Raw genomic sequence first — 17,593 nt, forward strand, 5'->3', positions numbered from 1 at the left:
CCTACGGTCCCTGTGGCAGGCTGCTGGCTTTAAGCAGACGAAGAATAAACCCTACCCCTAAATCTTTCTATTCCCCACGCACTATACCATGCACTTCAAAAGGCCCTCTACAGCGTATGATCATGTTACTCTCGGAAATGTCATTCTTTCTGAAAATGCCTATATCTCAACTCTGCAAAAAATTGGAATTTTATTAGATTTTTAAAATGTTTCCGAGAAATGCTTAAAGTAACACCACGGAAATCTTTAGGTATAATCGCTGTTCCCTGCCCCGCTCCCATTGCCACCTCCCCAGTGTCCCTCCCTCGGTGCCACCGCTGACGGCAATCAGCACAGCGCACCCCACTAACTCCTTCCGGGACCCAGGCCCGTGGGAGAAAGGGCCACATTTCATTGTAACTGAGCAGGGTGCTCCGCTGCGTACGCTACCCCTTGTCTGTGGAGTAAGAGGAATGAAGACTACGACTCAGACACAAGGGCCAGCATATCAACCCAGAAAATGCGTATTTTCTTCCAAGACATGCTCTGTGCATCGGCAGACAGGGAAATGGTCCACGCTCGTGGGTGTGCGGACTTGCGAACACTCAGGAAAGTGACTTCGGAGAGCAAGCTAAGGCCAGCGCGTGTCTGCGACTACGCAGCCTTCAGGAGCCCTGCCAAGGGGCGTTTTTAAAAGTTTCTGTGACCGGGGCACGTGCTCGATTCTTCTGCCTTCCACGGTTGGCGCCTCCACCCCCCGGGCCGTGGGTTAGAGGTGCCATCGGCCACCGAGAGACAGTGGCCAGACCTGGTTGCCAGGGCCATCCCTGCAGGCTCAGGCCTGAAGGGCTGCCAGCGACGTGCATGGGGCCCTGGGGGGCCGGCCTGGAAGCGGGGCAGCGCTCGGTGACCGCGCGGGGCGGCAGCATTGCACTCTGGCCCTCCCGGCGAGCCCGCGCCAGCCTCCAGGGCTCCAGGGACACAGGACAGCCAGTTGTCCCCTCCCTCTGAGGGCCCCGGGAGCACCTTCCTCCACGCGGCGGAGACCACATTCGCCACGATGGCCTCCTGGATGTTTCTGGGCTCGAAGGCATCGTCGATGAGACCAAGAGGGGACTTGGCTGCCACGTCCCAAGGAGTCAGTCTCTTGCCTGCTCTCTCCAGCCCGTCCGCGGGCCCGGCGGGGCGGCCACAGGCTGGCGGGTGTGCCCAAGGGGGTGCGGCAGAAATGGCGGGTAGGGCTGGCCTTCCAGGAAGAGACAGGGAGCGTCCGCTCTCCTAGAGACAAGGAAGATGTTAGGATATCTTATTGTTGGTTTCTGCCGATTAACTGTTTGCGAAGCGTTTGTGGCACCACAACCAAGCACTATACTATTGAGTCCCCACGGTGCTTAGTTGCAAAGTGGTTGCTTTCCGTCTCTGAACCCACAGCTCCGAGGCTACCAGGTCCGCTCGGGCTTGACCATGCGCCCCCCCCCCCCCCCGCTCACGTCTGACGCCCAGCCCACCCTCACCGGAGTCCTGTGTTCCGGTACAAAACAAACAGGACACATTTGCGATGCTGAAATACACCCTGATCTCTTGACTTTTCTCAAGTGGTTTTTAGCCTGGTAGCCTCCTGTCGTCTGCCGAATGTAGCAGAAACCCACGCGGGCCACGCAGGCGTGCTGAGCAGAGTGGGAAGCCCTCCCCCGGGTCTGTGCCTGTGCCGCCGGGATGGCCGAGCGCAGGACACGCCTCTCTGAGGGAGCGGCTGAGTCACCGCGTGTCTCTCCCCTCTGTGGCCGTCACTCCCCTTGTTCCTCTGAGAGTCTGTGTCCCTGACACACTCCCCCATGAAGCGCATGTCCTTCTGTCTAACACGCAAAGATGTGGTCGACTTAAAGTTCCCGCCACTTCCACGTCTCCTCTCACACGCCCGTCCGCAGGAGACACTCTCAGACAAGCTCCTGGCGAAAGCAGCAAATGTGCCCCCGCAGCAAGGAGTTGACCTTGAAGGGACACGGGGTTCATTTCCAGAATAAATAAAGAACTCATCCGACTCAACACCAGGAAGGCCAACAATCCAATTTAAAAACCGGGCAAAGGGCCTGAACAGACAGACCCCTTCTCCAAAGAGGACATACAGAGGCCCAGAGACATATGGAAGGACACTCGCCATCGCTAACCATCAGAGAGAAGCACATTAAAACCACAGCGAGGTGCCACCTCACACCGGTCAGAATGGCTATCACCATCGATCAAACCACAGACAACGAGTGCTGGCGGAGATGAGGAGAAAAGGGAGCCCTCGCACAAACAGGAAAAAAAGGGAGCAGATGTCACCTCGGAAAATGAGTCAGCCTTGAAGGTATCACAGCACTGAGTTCCTAGAACAAAAACACTGCCACACCGTGCTCAGGAATGCGCTCAAATTCCATGAATGGATTTAACAACTTTTCGTTTGTAATCAAGTTCTTAAATTTAAAGTGAAGAGCAAACCTGGACTTGGCGTGATATCTCTGGTTGTTAATGCTTTGTTTCTGGTTGTTTCTCCATCAGGCACACAAGACAGAGATGGTTCGTCCTTGCCTCACACCTGAAGAATGAGGGGTCCATGGAAGGGGTCTTGTCTTGCTCCTTTTAGTCATTACAACTTGAGCACTAACGGTTGCACCCGGCAGCAGCGTGTTCCCACGCCTCTGCTCGCCCTAACGTACATCGAGCGATGAGTCATCTTCCGCCGCACTCAGGGTGCGGCCTGACTTCGGTCGCCGTTGAAGGGCCTGGTTTCCACGTCACACACTTAGGCACTGGCTTCTTTCCCTCATTTGACCAGTGTTCTGTGGAACACCCGCCCCTCCCAAGCATCCCACCAAGGCGGCTCAGGGCAGGCCTTGGCCTCCAGGAGCGCACAGCGCGGCGCCGCCTCAGCTCCGCAGCGGCCACAGCCATAGCCACGCACAAGTCGGCGTAGAGAGGGCACCCTTCGCCCACCCCGATGGGACCAACAGGGAATTTTCTAAAGCGTGAGGGGCGTTAACATTCAGTGCGATGAAGGGAAGCTTAGCTCTTGTCTTCCGTTGTACATGTTATGTCTCCATTCTGTCCCCACCTCTCTGGGGAGAGAGAGCAGCGCGGGCCTACAGGGTCCCAGGGACACCTGCCAGCAGATGGGGCCCACTCGGGGCCCTGCGGCGGGCAGGTCTTTAAGACAAGGGCGACTTGCAGGGATGATAATACAGGGATCCAAGACGCCCCCGAGACACAAGAGGGGCCCTGAGTGTACGCACAGCTGACGGACATCCGTGCCCAATAGCTGGAAAAGGGAAGGGTCCTCGATATATTTGGCATCATGAAGTGCCACGTGAGGGCACGCACTTCAGTAACAACTTCCGAGTCACCGGATGGGAGCGAAAACCTGATTTTCTGGTCTCTCTCCCATCTCCTGACTTTCAAGATCATCCGAAGAATGGAATCTGGGAAATTAGGAAGTTCGACGCATTGTTGAAGGATAGTCTAATAACAAAGAGCTCAGAGATTCTTTTTTTCAACTAAGGAATAAACATTCATCCATTGAATGTGGAGGAGGGAGGAGAACTTCGAAGTACAATATTGAAAGAGGAAGTCAATAGCACTGGTTTAAAAAAAAAGAAAAAGAAAAACCCAGCTCTTACAGAACGCAATTTGCCGGCAGGCAGCACCGCCCGGGGAGAGGAACTCCCAGGGAGCAGTACAAACTTCTGAGTCTCTGCGGCTGCTCCGGGCCCTTCACCGTGGGAGGTAAGCCCCGCCCCCCACCCCGCGGTCAATGCAGCTGGACAGGCACCTGTGGTGTAAACAAACAGGGGCGAGGTCCTTGGTGCCCAAAATACCCCAGGCCGCTGGCCCTGGCCCACACCCAGACCCTGCATTTTAACGTATTTCCCCAAGGCCACGTCCTTGTCTTGATCTCGGGTGCCCTTTCCTTCTGCCAGTCTTGGTCCCCGAGCGCAAGCCGTTCTGCTGGGCTGGCGCGATCACGCGGGGGGCGGGGCCCAGAGCCGGAGGCGACTGAAGGGACCTGGACACCCCGGCAGCGTCGCTGCGGTTTTGGAGCCTGCATGTCTGACGGCAGGACCCTGGGCAGGCGGGCTGGAGCCCGGCCGCAGTTCCCTCCGTGGCTGTGTTGTCACCAAAAGGACTTACCTGTTTCCATGGGAGCCCTTGACACGAGCCAGCATGTGGAAGTGACCTTACGCGTCACATGCCATCAAATGGCTTCCTTCTCTGTCTCCTACGACCCTATAACGTCTGTTAATGAAAGTGGTTCCCCTGCTGCCACCGGGCGAGAGCTGGGCAGGTGCCGTGGCAGACGTAGGAACGTCCTTCTGTTTAGGGATAGCCCTACGGTCACCTCTTGCTGCCCAAACCGGTTCATTCCCAGACAGAACATTCCCTCCCCTGCAGCAGCAAGCGCCAGGGGGCCATGCCCGCAGCCCGGCCGGAAGCTCAGGGAAGGCCGGGCCCTTCTCGGCTTCCCAGCACCCTGTTTTCACGCCAATTAAACGCGGGGCTGCCTGCTGAGCGTCCTAATGAAGCAGCTTAGCCAGCTTCCTCGTTAAACTGTCTGCTGACCGACTGAACTGGCAGGAAACGCTTGGCATTCAACAAGGAAAGACAGTCGGAAGTTTACTTGGGACAAAGAAGTGGGCCACCCCGGGAGCTGAAGACGTTCAGTGTGATACACGCTCTGAGGTCACGCCGTTTCACACCACGGCCCTGTGGGGGAGCTAACGCGCTCCCGGGGCTGAGAACCCGCCCTCCGTGCCCAGCCGGCCCAGGGTCTCCAGCCAGCGAGTCCCTCCTCCCTCAGGCGCTCGCCGCCAGTGGGTGCTGGGCACCCGCGCGGGCTGCGTCCGGAGCCGGTTCCAGTGAAAGCAGCGGAAAGGCCCGGCGTGGCTCTTCCCTTTTTGATCTTGACCTTTACAGAGTAGACCCTTGTGAGGAGGGCCCTGAAGGGCCAAAGCACAGGCGTTCTCCGGCCCCACGTGCTCCGGTCGGACCTCGGGGTCCCTGGGACCCGTCCCCACCCTGCGGTGCACCTGACCTGCCCGTAGGCACTCAGATTCGCCCCACCTCCAAACACCGCCGCTGCCGGCTCCGCCCTCCGATCCATGGCAACCTCTGGCCTGGGTGCCTGTCTCCCACTTAGGGTCCCTGGTTCCAGCCACCTCGCCCGGTCTGTGCACAACCCGGCAGCAGAAACGACCCCGTGAAGACCAAAGGCGGACACGTCGCTCCGTCCCCTGAAGCCCTCTCGCGGCTTCTGTCAATAAAGGAAAACCAACATCCCTTCCTGGACCCACAAGGCCCTCGGAAATCAGCGGCCCCCCTCACGCCCCTGACTCGCCTCCGGCCCCCCACCCCCTGGTGCGGCCCCACCGGTCCCTCCTTGTACCGTGGACACTCCCGCGCGCGATGGTGCCCCGGGCCGTCTACCCCCGCTGGCCCTCTGTCTCCACACCTCAGGCCTCACTCAGGCGCCGTGCGGCCACGGCGCGGCTCCTCTCTCTCCCCCTCAAAGTCCCCTGTCCCCTCTCCGCTTTACTCCTTCCCGTAGGCTCGCGCCTCCCTGACACAGCGAATGTTTCCTGCCGTTATTTAGCTTCTCTGCTTCTCCCCACTAGCGTTTAGCCCCGTGGAGGAGTAAGGGGCACTGCCGTATTCCTTAAGACCCTCCTAGACCTACGACAGCGCCTGGCGGGGGGATGCACAGTGAGTCTTGAAGAACGAACGAGCGGTCGTTTCTAGGTCAGACGGCCAGAGCCCGGGAGCCGGGTGGGCTTCGTTGGCCAAGACTTGGTCCCTCCTGGGGCGCAGCCCTTGTCACACGGCAGTTCCAGGCGACGGGGACCTCACACGATGGACACACCCCACCAGCCCCCCGCCCCCCATGCACGCCAGCCCTCACGGCAGCCCACGTTTGGCGAGACCAGTAGGACGAATGAAAATTTGCAAAGGAGTCCATTTTCTAAATACGTAGAAGATTTTAACGTGGAAGTAAAAGAGTCTCATTTAGGTCCGTGGAAGCGTGAGGGGTTTCACATGCTCTGATTCTCCAAATGAGAAAAGTCCATAGAAAAATTCTGCATAGGGAGGTGGAATTCCTCTGTCTAGATATTTCAATACAGCACAGATGTTCCCTGGGGTTGATTTAGACACAGTCAAGCTGCAGGTTGGGGGGTAAGGAGAATTTTAAGATCATTTTTGTCCTAGTCTCTTAATCAAAGAGTCTCTGTCTCACATTCCCTGGGACCTGCCTTCTTAACGAGAATCTCAAACGCTCCCCCAGCAAGTGGGGTTTCGGGAAGTTCTGTGGCCGCGCCGTCTTATCTACACAGAGGAGGCGGCCCCTTTCCGCCCGCCAGGGCTGGTGCGGAGGCGGCCGGGCTTCAGAGCCCAGTCACCAACCCTGGGGCAGCCACGCACGTGAGGCTTCAGCGTCACAGGCGTCTCGTCTCTGCCACCGACTGTTCACCTTCACTCACCTTAGGCTAACGTCCAGGTGAAGCTGCCGGGTCTAAATCAATTACTTTGTAGGAAATTTTATGTTGTGTGGGAAGGAACCCCTTTGGCAGGAAGGTCAGGGGGTGCCGATGGAAGCCGGCAGGACGCCTTGCCCTCAAGGTGAACTTGGACGTCACCCTGGCCCACGGGTCCTGCCTTGGCCCTGTGCTGGGTAACAGTAAGATTCCACCTCCCCCCATTGCTCTCTTTGGTCATAAAATGGTAAACATGCTGGCTACCCTTTTCGGGTTACGGGGAGGGGACAGATGGCATTCATACATCGAACGCCACAGAGCACAACAGCATAGATTATTCTGGTCGTTGTGAGACGAGCTTATGAGGCCTTAGAAGGTGTCAGAGACCTGGCAGAACCTTTTGTTCAAGAGGCAAGTGCACAGGCTGGCTGCCGACCGGGATAAAAATAGGAGGGGCCTTGCCTTTGAAGTGGCTTGGGCGCCCACGCCGCAGATACGGCAGTGCCAGCGCCGCGCAGGAGGCCGGCGCACAGGCTGCCTCGCGTCCTGAACCCTCTATTATAAAATAATAAAAATAGCCGCGGTCGTGGGCGGTCAGGAGGACGCAGGCGGAGGGCGCGCTGCACGTGGGCCTCCGTGGCCCCTTTCATCTCGGAGGCGATGACAGCGACGGCGCGGGCAGGGGTTTCCGGCTGGCCCCTCGCCGTTCTCGGCGCCGCTCCGTGCGTCCCTCCACAAGCCGGCAGTCGCCCGGCCCCCCCGCCGCCCCGCCCCGCGCAGGCGAGGGCGCCGAGGCACAGAAATCAGGCCAGTCGCCCCCGGGGCACCCAGCGAGGAGGCGTCTGTAGGGGGAGAGTGAAGGACCAGAGCCATAGATCACAGAATGTTATCTAAACAAGGAATTTAGAAAAAGAAGTTGCTACGGCGGCCTTTCGCGCCCTCGCCCTCCTGCGCCGGGAAAGGACGCAGCACCCAGCCTGCGAGAGAAGGCCCCCTCGCTGCGGACCGTGTGCTCGGGACAGGGCTCGGACTGGCACTGTGAGTTTTGGGGGTTTTTTTTGTAATTCTTGGGGAGAAGCTTTACGTCAGTATGTTTTTGTAAAAGGCTACTTTAATCGGTTTGAACATTAAAATAAAATCTTTTGAACACGGTTCAAAATGCTCTCTGAAAACTGTTCTCGTCCTGAAAGATTTAAACAGAGCAGGTCACCGCGATCCCCACCCCAGGACAAAGACGTAAATCACAGAGATCAGAAGTTCAAAGTCCACCGGTTTCTATAGAGAAGAAAACAACTTTCACAATAAACAAAGGATGCTGATCCTGTATGAAATAAATGAATTTTTGACCTTGGGGGAGACTTTTGTAGAGAAAAATCTCAGTGCCCAGCATCTATAAGCACGTGGAAAAGGAGAGTCATCATTATGAATATAAAATTAATATTCACCCTGCGCAGCTTATTCGAGTTAGGATTATGGTAGATCACGAAGCCGCTGAAGACGCCTGTGGCGATGGGACTGCAGCCCCGCGCTCCGCAACGCCCCCAACGCCCCGCCGCAGCGGTCCGGGCCGCTGTCTCCTCCCTGCCTCGTCCGTTCGCGGGAAGAAAAGCCACTGGGGATGTGCACCTTTCCCCCGCAGAAAAGCGGGGAGGAGAGAGAGGGGTTTTTACAGGTTCCGTGCCTGCTATTTGTGGATGAAAAGGGGTGGCGTCATAAATCATAGACCCTAACGGGGCAGGTCAGGGTGGCAGTCACCCTGCCCCCCATGACGTCCCAGTGACAGGTTCCCAGCCAGCCCCGGCCGCCGTTCCTGGAGGCGTGGAGGTCACACACCTTGGAAACGCCGGAAGCGATGGCCCCGAGCGGCGTGGGGACCCCAGGGGCACACGGCCTTGTTCACCGTCCTGTGAGCCGCTCCGGCCTTGCTTCCTCCCACCTCCACATAACCCTCCTCCTTCCCTCCTTAACTTCCAACGCAGGAAAGAAAACACACAATCATTAGTCCCGGGAGCACCTGAGAGAAAGCTCCTGGCGTAGGTTATCAGCTTGGCTCAGATAAACTCTTATAAAAATTCCCTACAGGTCTGGCTGTTTCCGCGCCGACATGATATCCCCAACGCAAGCCCGCTGCCCAGGTAGACGGACTTTGGCTTCTCCCAGGAAACTCCGTCCGTTAGGGGCTGAGCACAAGGATCCCTAAGGACTGTGTGGGCGCCACCCAACAACCGTGACCGGGCCCTGCGCACAGTCACGCCCTCCCGGTCTCCCACTGGCGTGTTTTGAAGCGACCCTCTGTCACGAGTCCTGATTCCGCTGCAGAACGGATGGATCAAAGCGGTTAACGGCGGTGACAGGCATGCCCACGACTGTAGCCGCGGACACCCCGTAGCCGCAGCACGGCCTTCCTCCTCTGTCCCTCCGCGCCCGCCTGCATCACTAAGCCCTTAGGACCTCCCATTCTGGTCGCCATCAAACTGTCCTAAGAACAAAGCCTGGGGTCTGCGGCCACAGAAACAGAGTTTCCTGTCGGACTAAAGATGACGCCTGGACCTCTGCTGTGTTCGAGCCCCAGGCCCAGAAGAGCACAGGGCCCTACGGACCGCGCCCTCTCGAGCCAGACAGACGTCACCACTGGGGACATCAGGACCTGACACAGCGCTCAACCACCACACCCCGGCCCCAGCCAGTCAGGAGAGCCCACGACCCCGACTCCCGCAGCCACCACAATCAGCGATTTTTCCCCGAGGTCACCTGTCCCCCGCAGCCATCAGGGAGCCAGGTCGTGGAGCACCTGTTCACCTGTGACCCTGGGCACGGCCCCGTTTCCCCCACTGATAAGCCCCTCTTTTCTCTGACGCGACCTCCTCTTCGCGCCCGGCTGGGCTTCGGTGCGCCCCGCGGAGCAGACCCCGCAGTGCAGCAGCGCAGCCACACAAGGACGAGGAAGACACCGTATGAGGAGACGGACTCATTCCATCTCTGTGACTGTTTTCTGCCCGTTACGTTCTTAAGCGAATTACATAGATCCTTTGATTCCTATCTTGAGCCCTAGGCACAATCTTTAACCTACTGTTCTTGGGAAATTTTTAGGATTTATTGGCTAATCACATTCATGTTTCCTTTGTCAAAAACATGGCCCCAGAGTGATATTTAAAATTAGGAAGAGAAAATAGAACTTTTCCTCTGGGAACTCACCACCAACTTGTTTCCGTAAGCACAGAGTAGGAAACATTTTGCTCAGTTGCCTTATCACATCTCTGGTCCCGGGGGTCAGTTTTGTATTAATGACATCTTTCTTGGTGGAGGGACTTTACATGAGAGTCATGTATGTCACTTCATTTAAAGGGCACAGGAACACCATCGAGTCAGTGAGACGCCAATGGCCGTTTTTCTAGAGCAGACGGAAGACCGGGGCGGCGAGGGGGCAGCAGACGGGAGCGGAGGCCCGTGAACGCTGCGACGGCCGTGGGCGCGGGCCTTGCAGTGGAACGGGGGGGCTTGGGCGCCCGCTGTCAGAGGTGTCCCCGCACTTCTTCACGGCAGACGCATGGGCTTCCCCCGAAGGCACCTGGGCCCTCGGACTGTGGGGGACAACGCTCTGCGACCTGTGAGAACGTTGCCCACTGCGCTGCGCACCCACAACCAACACAAAATAGCACCGAATGCAAACTCATTTAAAAAAAAAAAAGAGAGAGAGAGAAAAAGTCCACTGCAAGGGGAACACAGAAGCGGCGTCTCCAGGGGCCCGCGGCTCCCCGCCGTGACCTGCCCGCAAGGTCACAGGCATCTCTGGTTTGTCACGTTGGAGCCACGGCTCCGGCTCCCGGGCCCACGTAGAAAATGGAAATGCTGTGGAATGAGAAGAGAGAAAAGGCCGCCCCCAGGCGCCCTGTACGGCCGTCAGTGTTCGAGGGGGCACGTCACGAGGTGTTAGCGCGCCTGTCTGCTGACCCGGCTTTCAAAATTAGAGACAGAGGGTTTTGTTTCGCCCTGGGCGTCGGCTGCTGTTCCGGCTTTTCCTGCGGGGACAGCTGTCTGAAGGCACCCGCAGAGCAGCACCGCGGCGTCGTCCGGCCAGAGCGCTGCACGTGGATGCCGCAGCCCACGCGGCCACGTGGCCGCGCTCCCCCCTCCCCTGACCGCTCCGCATCCCCCAGTTCACCTGCGTTGTGACAGGACGTTAGGTCATTATTGATTATCCAATTGCTAAAAGAACCTCTCTCACTGTCAGTACTGATTTCATGCAAACGCAGAGATGACTTGGCAAAAGCCTTGAGAATGAGCCACAAACGCGTATTCAGACCTCTGAGCCACTTTGCACGGACAGGCTTAGGCTGAGGTAAGAGAAATTCTCTAGAGAAGTCAAACGTCTGGGCCTCATAAATACACGTCTGAGGGAGGAGGAGCACCTCAGTATGTCTGGACTTCTTAAGCAACTATCTGTTAAGAACACAAAACAGAAACGCTGGCGAAGGGCTGGAAAAAGAGCTCCGGGCAGCGGTGTCTAACCTGCGGCCTGTGGGTCACCCGCGGCCCGGATGGCTGTGCATGGGGCCCAACACAGCATCGTAAGTTCACGTAACACATGACGAGGTGTTTTTGTGATTACATGTCACAGTGTATTTAGTGGGTGGCCCCGAGGCGCCCCTGGTGGAGCTTGTCCCCAGTGGTCATGGCCCGCCTGGGGTCACCCCAAAGTGCCGCTCTACCTGGGAGGCATGGGACCCCCGAGTCTTTCACGGTACGGGCCTGACAGGGAGGCGCCTCCTGCAGTTGATCGCTGTGGGGCCCAGAGGAAATGCACCTTCCATGTTACAAGTAGTTGCTAAATTCAGGCCAGTCTGGACCCGCGCAGTTGTTTCCCCCGCAAAAGCGAAGGCGAGCTGAGGACAACAGAGCCTGCCGTGCAGTGTGTCCCTGGCCTGCACTGATAGCCACGAGGACCGTCCACTGTCCCCGGGCCGGGTTGCGACCTGAGTGTGGGGACAGATCTAGGTGGACTGTGACCGACGTTTTAAAAATCAAAGCAGAATGACAACAAACAGGTTGAGCAGCAAAAGCAAAGGACATGATTTCTAAATGGGTCTTTGTAAAAAAAAAAGCTTTCGGGACGAATGAGCGGTGCACTTGACAGGATCACATCACACAGAACACACACTTCACGGCAAGGGCTGGAGGTCCAGCAATGCAGAAGGAGCGGTGGGCGGAAGGTTCTAGAAGCTCTGCGTCGCAGCACAGCAAGCCCGTCCCCCGCCTTGCTGCAGGGTGCCTGTGCCGTCCTGGGACCTCCGGCCCCCCTGCGCCTCGGGACACTCCCTGTGCGGGACGGCGCTGTCATGGCGCCAGCGGGCAGCGCTCTCCCGGCTGCCCGGAACCGCGCCGGACCCGGCGCACGCCCTTCTGGCTACGCCTCAAGGGGAGAAACGTCATTCTCTCACCTCCTAAGCTCTGCTTCCTCTCTCATTGGAAAAAGGATGTCTTTAATTTGAAGGTGTCTTTCTGCCAGCTATCCTGGAATTAGAGCGGTAAGGAATAAACCAATTCTGTCTTGTTTGGAACTGACCTCGGTTTTTAAAAGTGTTGCAGTAAATCAAAATACGAGATTGGAGAACCCCGGTGTTCTTTAGAAGATACGTGTGTGGCACACTATAAACCCTGAGGAAGGGGGCTTCAGAGACCCCAGTGGGTCCCCTGTGGGGCGGGAGCCCCTTGGCACACCTGCCCGGCGCGGTGGCGGGGAAGGCGCGGTGAGCTGGACCGGAAGGCTCGGGAGCGCCTGCTGCGCCGGCCACCTTGCTAGCTGGGTGACTTCGGGCAGTTCTCCTAACCTCTCTGCGCTGCAGTTTCCTTATCAGTTAAGAAAAAAATGAGGTTCCTTTCTACCAACTATGGTTTAAATCGGATCCGTGCACAAAAGCCTGAGACACACCGTATGTGTCCAGCATGTACGGTAAGTCCTTCTCCACCCCTCCTCAAGTGCGTGAGGTTTTCTCAAGTTAAATTGAAAAACTGTCTCAAGTGCCACTCGTTAGTTCTGATTTCTCCTTGTTTGCCAACGGAGGCCTTGGCTCGCTCGCCCTCAGGGCCCAGCGCCCGCCTTGCCGCCCCCGCCCACCTCCCGCCCGCACCCTGCTGCTCCCAGGGTGGGGAGCAGCCAGACACTGGGCTCTGGCCCTGTGCTCCGCGAGTCACTAGCTTCTTTTTAGTTCTGCAACTTTTGCAGACCTACGTGTTTTCGTTTCAAAAAGCTGATGAGCATTCAAAGGGCTTCCAAATGTTCCTTGGGCCTAGATCCCAAAATAAATAAGAACGTTTTGGTTGGTCCCGGGGAGAGTCACACAAGCTGGTTCTGAGGAAGGGCAGTGCTGATGGGCGGCCACAGGCCCACTGCCCCAGCCGGGCGGAGCGGCCCCCGGGGTCGGACCGCAGCACGGCCCCCTCTGGCGCTGCGACGGCATCACCGCGCCCGGGACCTTTCCTCTCCACCGGGTGGGAAGCGGGATGAAATCACATTTGGAGGCCTCTCGATTCTTCCACTTGGGAAACAAATACGAAGGAATGTACGACTAGAATCCTGAGTCAGAGGCCACAGGCGGCGGAAGTCCCTGGGAGCGGGGACGGCGCGGGCTGCCACCTGCTGGACACTGCGAGCTGCGCGGCCAGGCCGCTCCGCGCCCTCCTGGCTCGGAACCTGAAAGCGGCTCCTGCCCAGGCCCGGCCCAGCCCAGGCCCCGCGGGCGCGCGGGCGGGGAGAGGAGCTGGAAACGGCTGCGCGCTCACCAGAGGAAGCCAACTCGGGCCTTGTGTGTGTTGGGAAAGTATTTTTCCAAATGTGGTGCACAGTCTATTAGCATCAGAATCCGCGGGGTTCCGCCCAGACCCCCTAAATCTGTTTCCGGCAGGAAGCACCCCCAGAACAGAGGCCAGGCCCGTGGGCACAGGCTACAGCCCAAGCGGGAGGGAGGGAGGAGCCAGGACCAAAATTCAAGCTAAAATCAAGGGTTCTCAGGGATGCCTTCTGCTGTGTTCTTTATGGCAGCGACGCTGCCCAAAACAAGGTGTGACGTCCTTCTGGCTGGTCCCTCACGTAGAATTCAAAGCCCCCCTGGGTTTGTATGCAAACTATGGTCCCCACCATCTGGTAGGTGGGCCAGACCGGGGACCCAATCTGTGTGACTAGAAAAACCAGCCCTCATTGGGGAAGGACCAGTATGACAAAGTAGCACTTTGTATGAGCAATTTGGCCTATTTCCTACTGATTTTTAGCTTTAGAGAATGGTTCTGTGAACATTTTCTGAAAAATCAATCTGAGGTATGCTGGGAGGAAAAAGAACTAAGGGGTGTGCCATGCAAGAAAGAGACCAGGTTCTCTCTTTACTTCTGAAGAAAATACGTAATTAAATGTCAGAAAAGGAACCCTGAACGAAATCAACTGAATTGTATGTGAGGTAAAAGCAATTTTGGAGTCAGTTAAGTTTTTCAGAATCTCAGCTTGTTTTGATTTTTTCTCAAGGTCAGCCCTCACTTCTGCTTCTGACTCAGAAGGATTCTAGAAGTTCCAGAAAACCCACAGAAATCCCCTGGGTCTGAAAGGCATCTGGAATGTTGGGGTCCTCCCTCCGCCGCCGCTCCGTCGGGAGAGCTGCTTTCCCCGCTGGCTGCCGGGCCTGGGCGCCTGGGGCAGGCCCGGGCTTCCGGTCTCCGCTTTGGAACCCGACCCTACCCCTGGGGCCCGGGGGCCGCTGACCCTTGGTCCCAGGGCAGCGGTGGGAAGAGGGATGGCAACAGCTGCCTGCTGCGGCCGCCTCGGGGTGGCCTGGGGACACCCTGCCGACCGCCCCGTTTTCTGCGGGAGAGGCCCCGTGACGCCTCCTCTCACCTGGTCTGAGACAATGCCTAGTTTAACCGGCGCTTCCCTGGAAGAGCCCCCTTCCCTTCCCAGGCCAAGGGCCCCTGGCTTGTCCCAGTTCGCGTCGGATTGCTCACAGCTGACGCTAGCGTTCTTTTTTTAAAAAAAAATACTGAACAAGTGTTTTTAAACCCTGGTCTCATCTTTGTATACAACTCCAGCTGGGCTGGGCCAAGAGAGGGAGATGGAGAAGTAGTTGGCAGCAGGCTGAGCAGAGAGGAACAGGGACTGAGGAAGCTTCCCTAAGGACAGGGCAGGAGGGAAGGGACCGTGGTCTCCGGGCCGCCGCCTCCTGCCAGCACGCGGCTACCGCAGAGGCTCCGCTCTCTCCAGTCGAGTCCCTGGCCCCTCCTCGGCGCCGCCCATCCGCAGAGAACGCAGAGCTCGCCAGCTGCGCGTGCCGGTGTGTCTCCCCGGAAGTCTTTGCAGCAGCGCACGCCCCCGGTCTGCCAGGGGGCTCTCTGCCGCCAGGTACCCCCGGGCAGGACACACGGGGTTCACTGTGTCCGCAGGACTGCTGAGTGGTGCCGTCCCCGCCCCGTGGCCCAGCCGAGGGGACCGAGGCACAGAGGGGCGGGCCTGCCCTGGGCTCAGGCCGCCCGGCCCATCCATGTGCCCCAGCCCAGAACAAGGCTCTCAGCGCCCACGCTACCTGCCCCGAGGGGTCACCTCGTCTCACGGGAAATTCCTTTAAGAAACGAGTACCTTCTGCTTCCCCTGAATCCAACCATGGCCTTCTGTCTTAATTTAAAAATCAGGGGGAACAATTTTCCCAATATCATTACTGAATGGGAGGACTTCCTTTCTCCTTATTACCCTAGTGATACAGCGCAGGCTGGCTGAGGTACGCGTCGGAGGCACGTGGCCCGGTGCGTCACCATGTCCGGTAAGTGGTGACCAGCAAGGTGTCGGGTGTCCCCTCCCACTGATTGAACTCTAAGCAAAGAGGCTGCCGGAAATAAAACGACAGCGTCCCGCGCCCTTCTGCCTTGTGCACCGAGTGTCTCGCTTGGGACTGCCAGCTCTAGGAACTGCGGTCAACGGGAGACTTTCTCTGATGTCAGAGTTTAAGTAACTGAATTATTTCTGAGACAGGCACAGCATGCGGCCTCTGGCGGCCGCAAGTCCTCTCACCTGTGACCTTCACGTCCCTGGGCGGAGGGGTCACCCGGGAGCCCGACCCCTGGGGGGGCTCAGCCCCACACCAGACAGTCCCCGGAACTCATCGATTTCCTCGTCTGCAAGGCGGGACGGTCACAGCCCTGCGGGCTGCTCGGGCCGTTCTCTGGCGGCCGAAAAGGCCAACGCTGGTGCGGGCGAGTGGCGCTGCACAGGCGGGTGCCCACACGGCCGTCCCCTCGCGGGCGGCGCGGCTGCGGACAAGCACAGCGGGCGCGCAGGTGTGCGCGACCGCCTCCGCGGCCCCCGACTTCCCTCCTGGGCGGGGGAGGCCGGGACGCTCCCGACCCGCGTGCCGAATCCACCGCACCCGTTCCTCCTCAGGACGCGTTTCCACAGTGACAGTGGGGCATAGAGGAAGAGACACTATCGGGAAGAATGGAAGTTAGAAAGTCACGGAAACGTCGTCCCCCGAGGACGCGGCAGCAGGGGCTGCCTCCCGCGGGCCCGGCCAGGCGCTAGCTCAGCTGGGGACACGGCGGAGCCCGGAGGCTGGGGACAGCGGCTGCTTAGGGAGACGACATCGGAGCCCTCGCGGCCCCGGCAGCTTTGTTCCCTTTAGGACCCCCCCGGCCATCACCGGGGCAGCAGCGAGTGGACCACCCCCGTTCCCTCCCTGCCGAGACGCTCCCCGTCAGGGGGCGTGGGGCGGGGCCTCCTCCGAAGCGGACCCGACTCGGCTCTGGTTTTACAGGCTCCGTTTCTCCCCACTCCCAGCTGCACGCATGGCGCCTGTTCGTCTTCAAATAGCACGCCAAAGGGACTGGGGGCACATCCAGAGCCGCTGCCCACCCCTTTGTAATGAAACGGGTGCTTCTCGTTCGCACTGGTTCTCCCTTCTGCCCCAGCGTCGGCCTTTGTGGGGACCGTATGACACAAGGGGTCCCTCCTGATGCCACTCAGCCAAAGCCATCCAGAAAGCACGTGGGAGTGGGCTCCTGAAGGTTTGGGGGTGCACCATGACCAGGTCTCGGGGAGCCGAGCCCACGGGGACCATGGAAACCCGGGGCGGGTGCTGCCCAGAGACACGGGTGTCCCACATCTAGGCCCCAGGCAGCCCCCGCTGGTGAGCGGAGAGACCGTCGGAGAAGGGGCCTCATCTACGGGACGGGGACAAGCAGCTCCCCTTTCAGGGTGATGCTGAGGAGGGGACTCACAGGCAGCTGGTCACAGTGCCGGTCCACACGGCAGGCGGGGTCCCTGCTGAACACTGAGTGATCTGGAGCAAGCTGTCGGCCTCTCTGTGCCACCTGTGGCCTATAAACGGGGGGACGCGGCACCTACCCCACAGGGACGACCGATGGATGGAGGCCATCAGTGCCGGCTGCCGGGGGGGGCGGTGCCTGCCGGGGCCCCAGGGGCCACTTCCAGTTACGCGCCGAGCCAGCCCTGAGGGCGCAACAGGCAGCGTGGCGACCACGGTCGACGCGGCCGTGTCTCTGTGAGGAGCGTTGATGAGGGCAGGCGTGAGGTTTTCATCACAGGAAAACCACCCAAGACTCTCTGAGGGGACAGGCGTGAGCTGGACTCGCTGTGAGGGCCGTTCCACAGCGCACCCCACAGCGCATCGCGAGGACGCGCACCCGGGACCATGACGCTGTATGTCATTATACGTCAATTGGAAAAGAGACCACCTATGGAAGAGACTTGGCACAATCCAGGGCTGATGGTCTGTGCTCGGCCAACGTCAGCCATCGCCACCACCCGGGAAAAGTAGCTAACGCCATGTCTGGTGCACGGGGCCAACGCGGCGCCCACGCTCTCCCCCCGCGTCCTCAGTGCTCCACGCATTGGTTCCACCCAACAAAGACATTGAGGGTTGCCAGGCTTCTACCACGCCTCCTGCGGGAAAAAACCAAACAAAACACTTGGCTTTTCACTCTTTACTTGCTCAGTGTTTTCCTGGGCTGTGCATTTCTTTTCAGCTCAGAACGAGTCTCAGTCCTTTTCTTTTTCCCCCACGGATGGACCACGGGTGGGTGGGAGGGGCTGTGAGAGCAGGTGCTCCTGCGGCCCACCCGCA

The 17,593-nt window shown here is 58.8% G+C and overlaps 1 protein-coding gene across 1 annotated transcript in view; it reads right to left on the reverse strand.

Moving 5' to 3' along the window:
• The window catches only part of SYNPO2 (synaptopodin 2), a 103,680-nt gene continuing 86,087 nt past the window's right edge, over nucleotides 1-17,593 (reverse strand). Inside the window, exon 5 of the mRNA XM_054563611.1 lies at nucleotides 1-1,257. Coding sequence (XP_054419586.1) covers nucleotides 670-1,257 — 588 coding nt within the window. The 3' untranslated portion in view covers nucleotides 1-669. The remainder of the gene's footprint in view (nucleotides 1,258-17,593) is intronic.

Source organism: Pteronotus mesoamericanus, unplaced genomic scaffold, assembly GCF_021234165.1.
Source record: "Pteronotus mesoamericanus isolate MK-2021 breed Mesoamerican mustached bat unplaced genomic scaffold, CSHL_Meso_final contig_163, whole genome shotgun sequence".
NCBI lineage: Eukaryota > Metazoa > Chordata > Mammalia > Chiroptera > Mormoopidae > Pteronotus > Pteronotus mesoamericanus.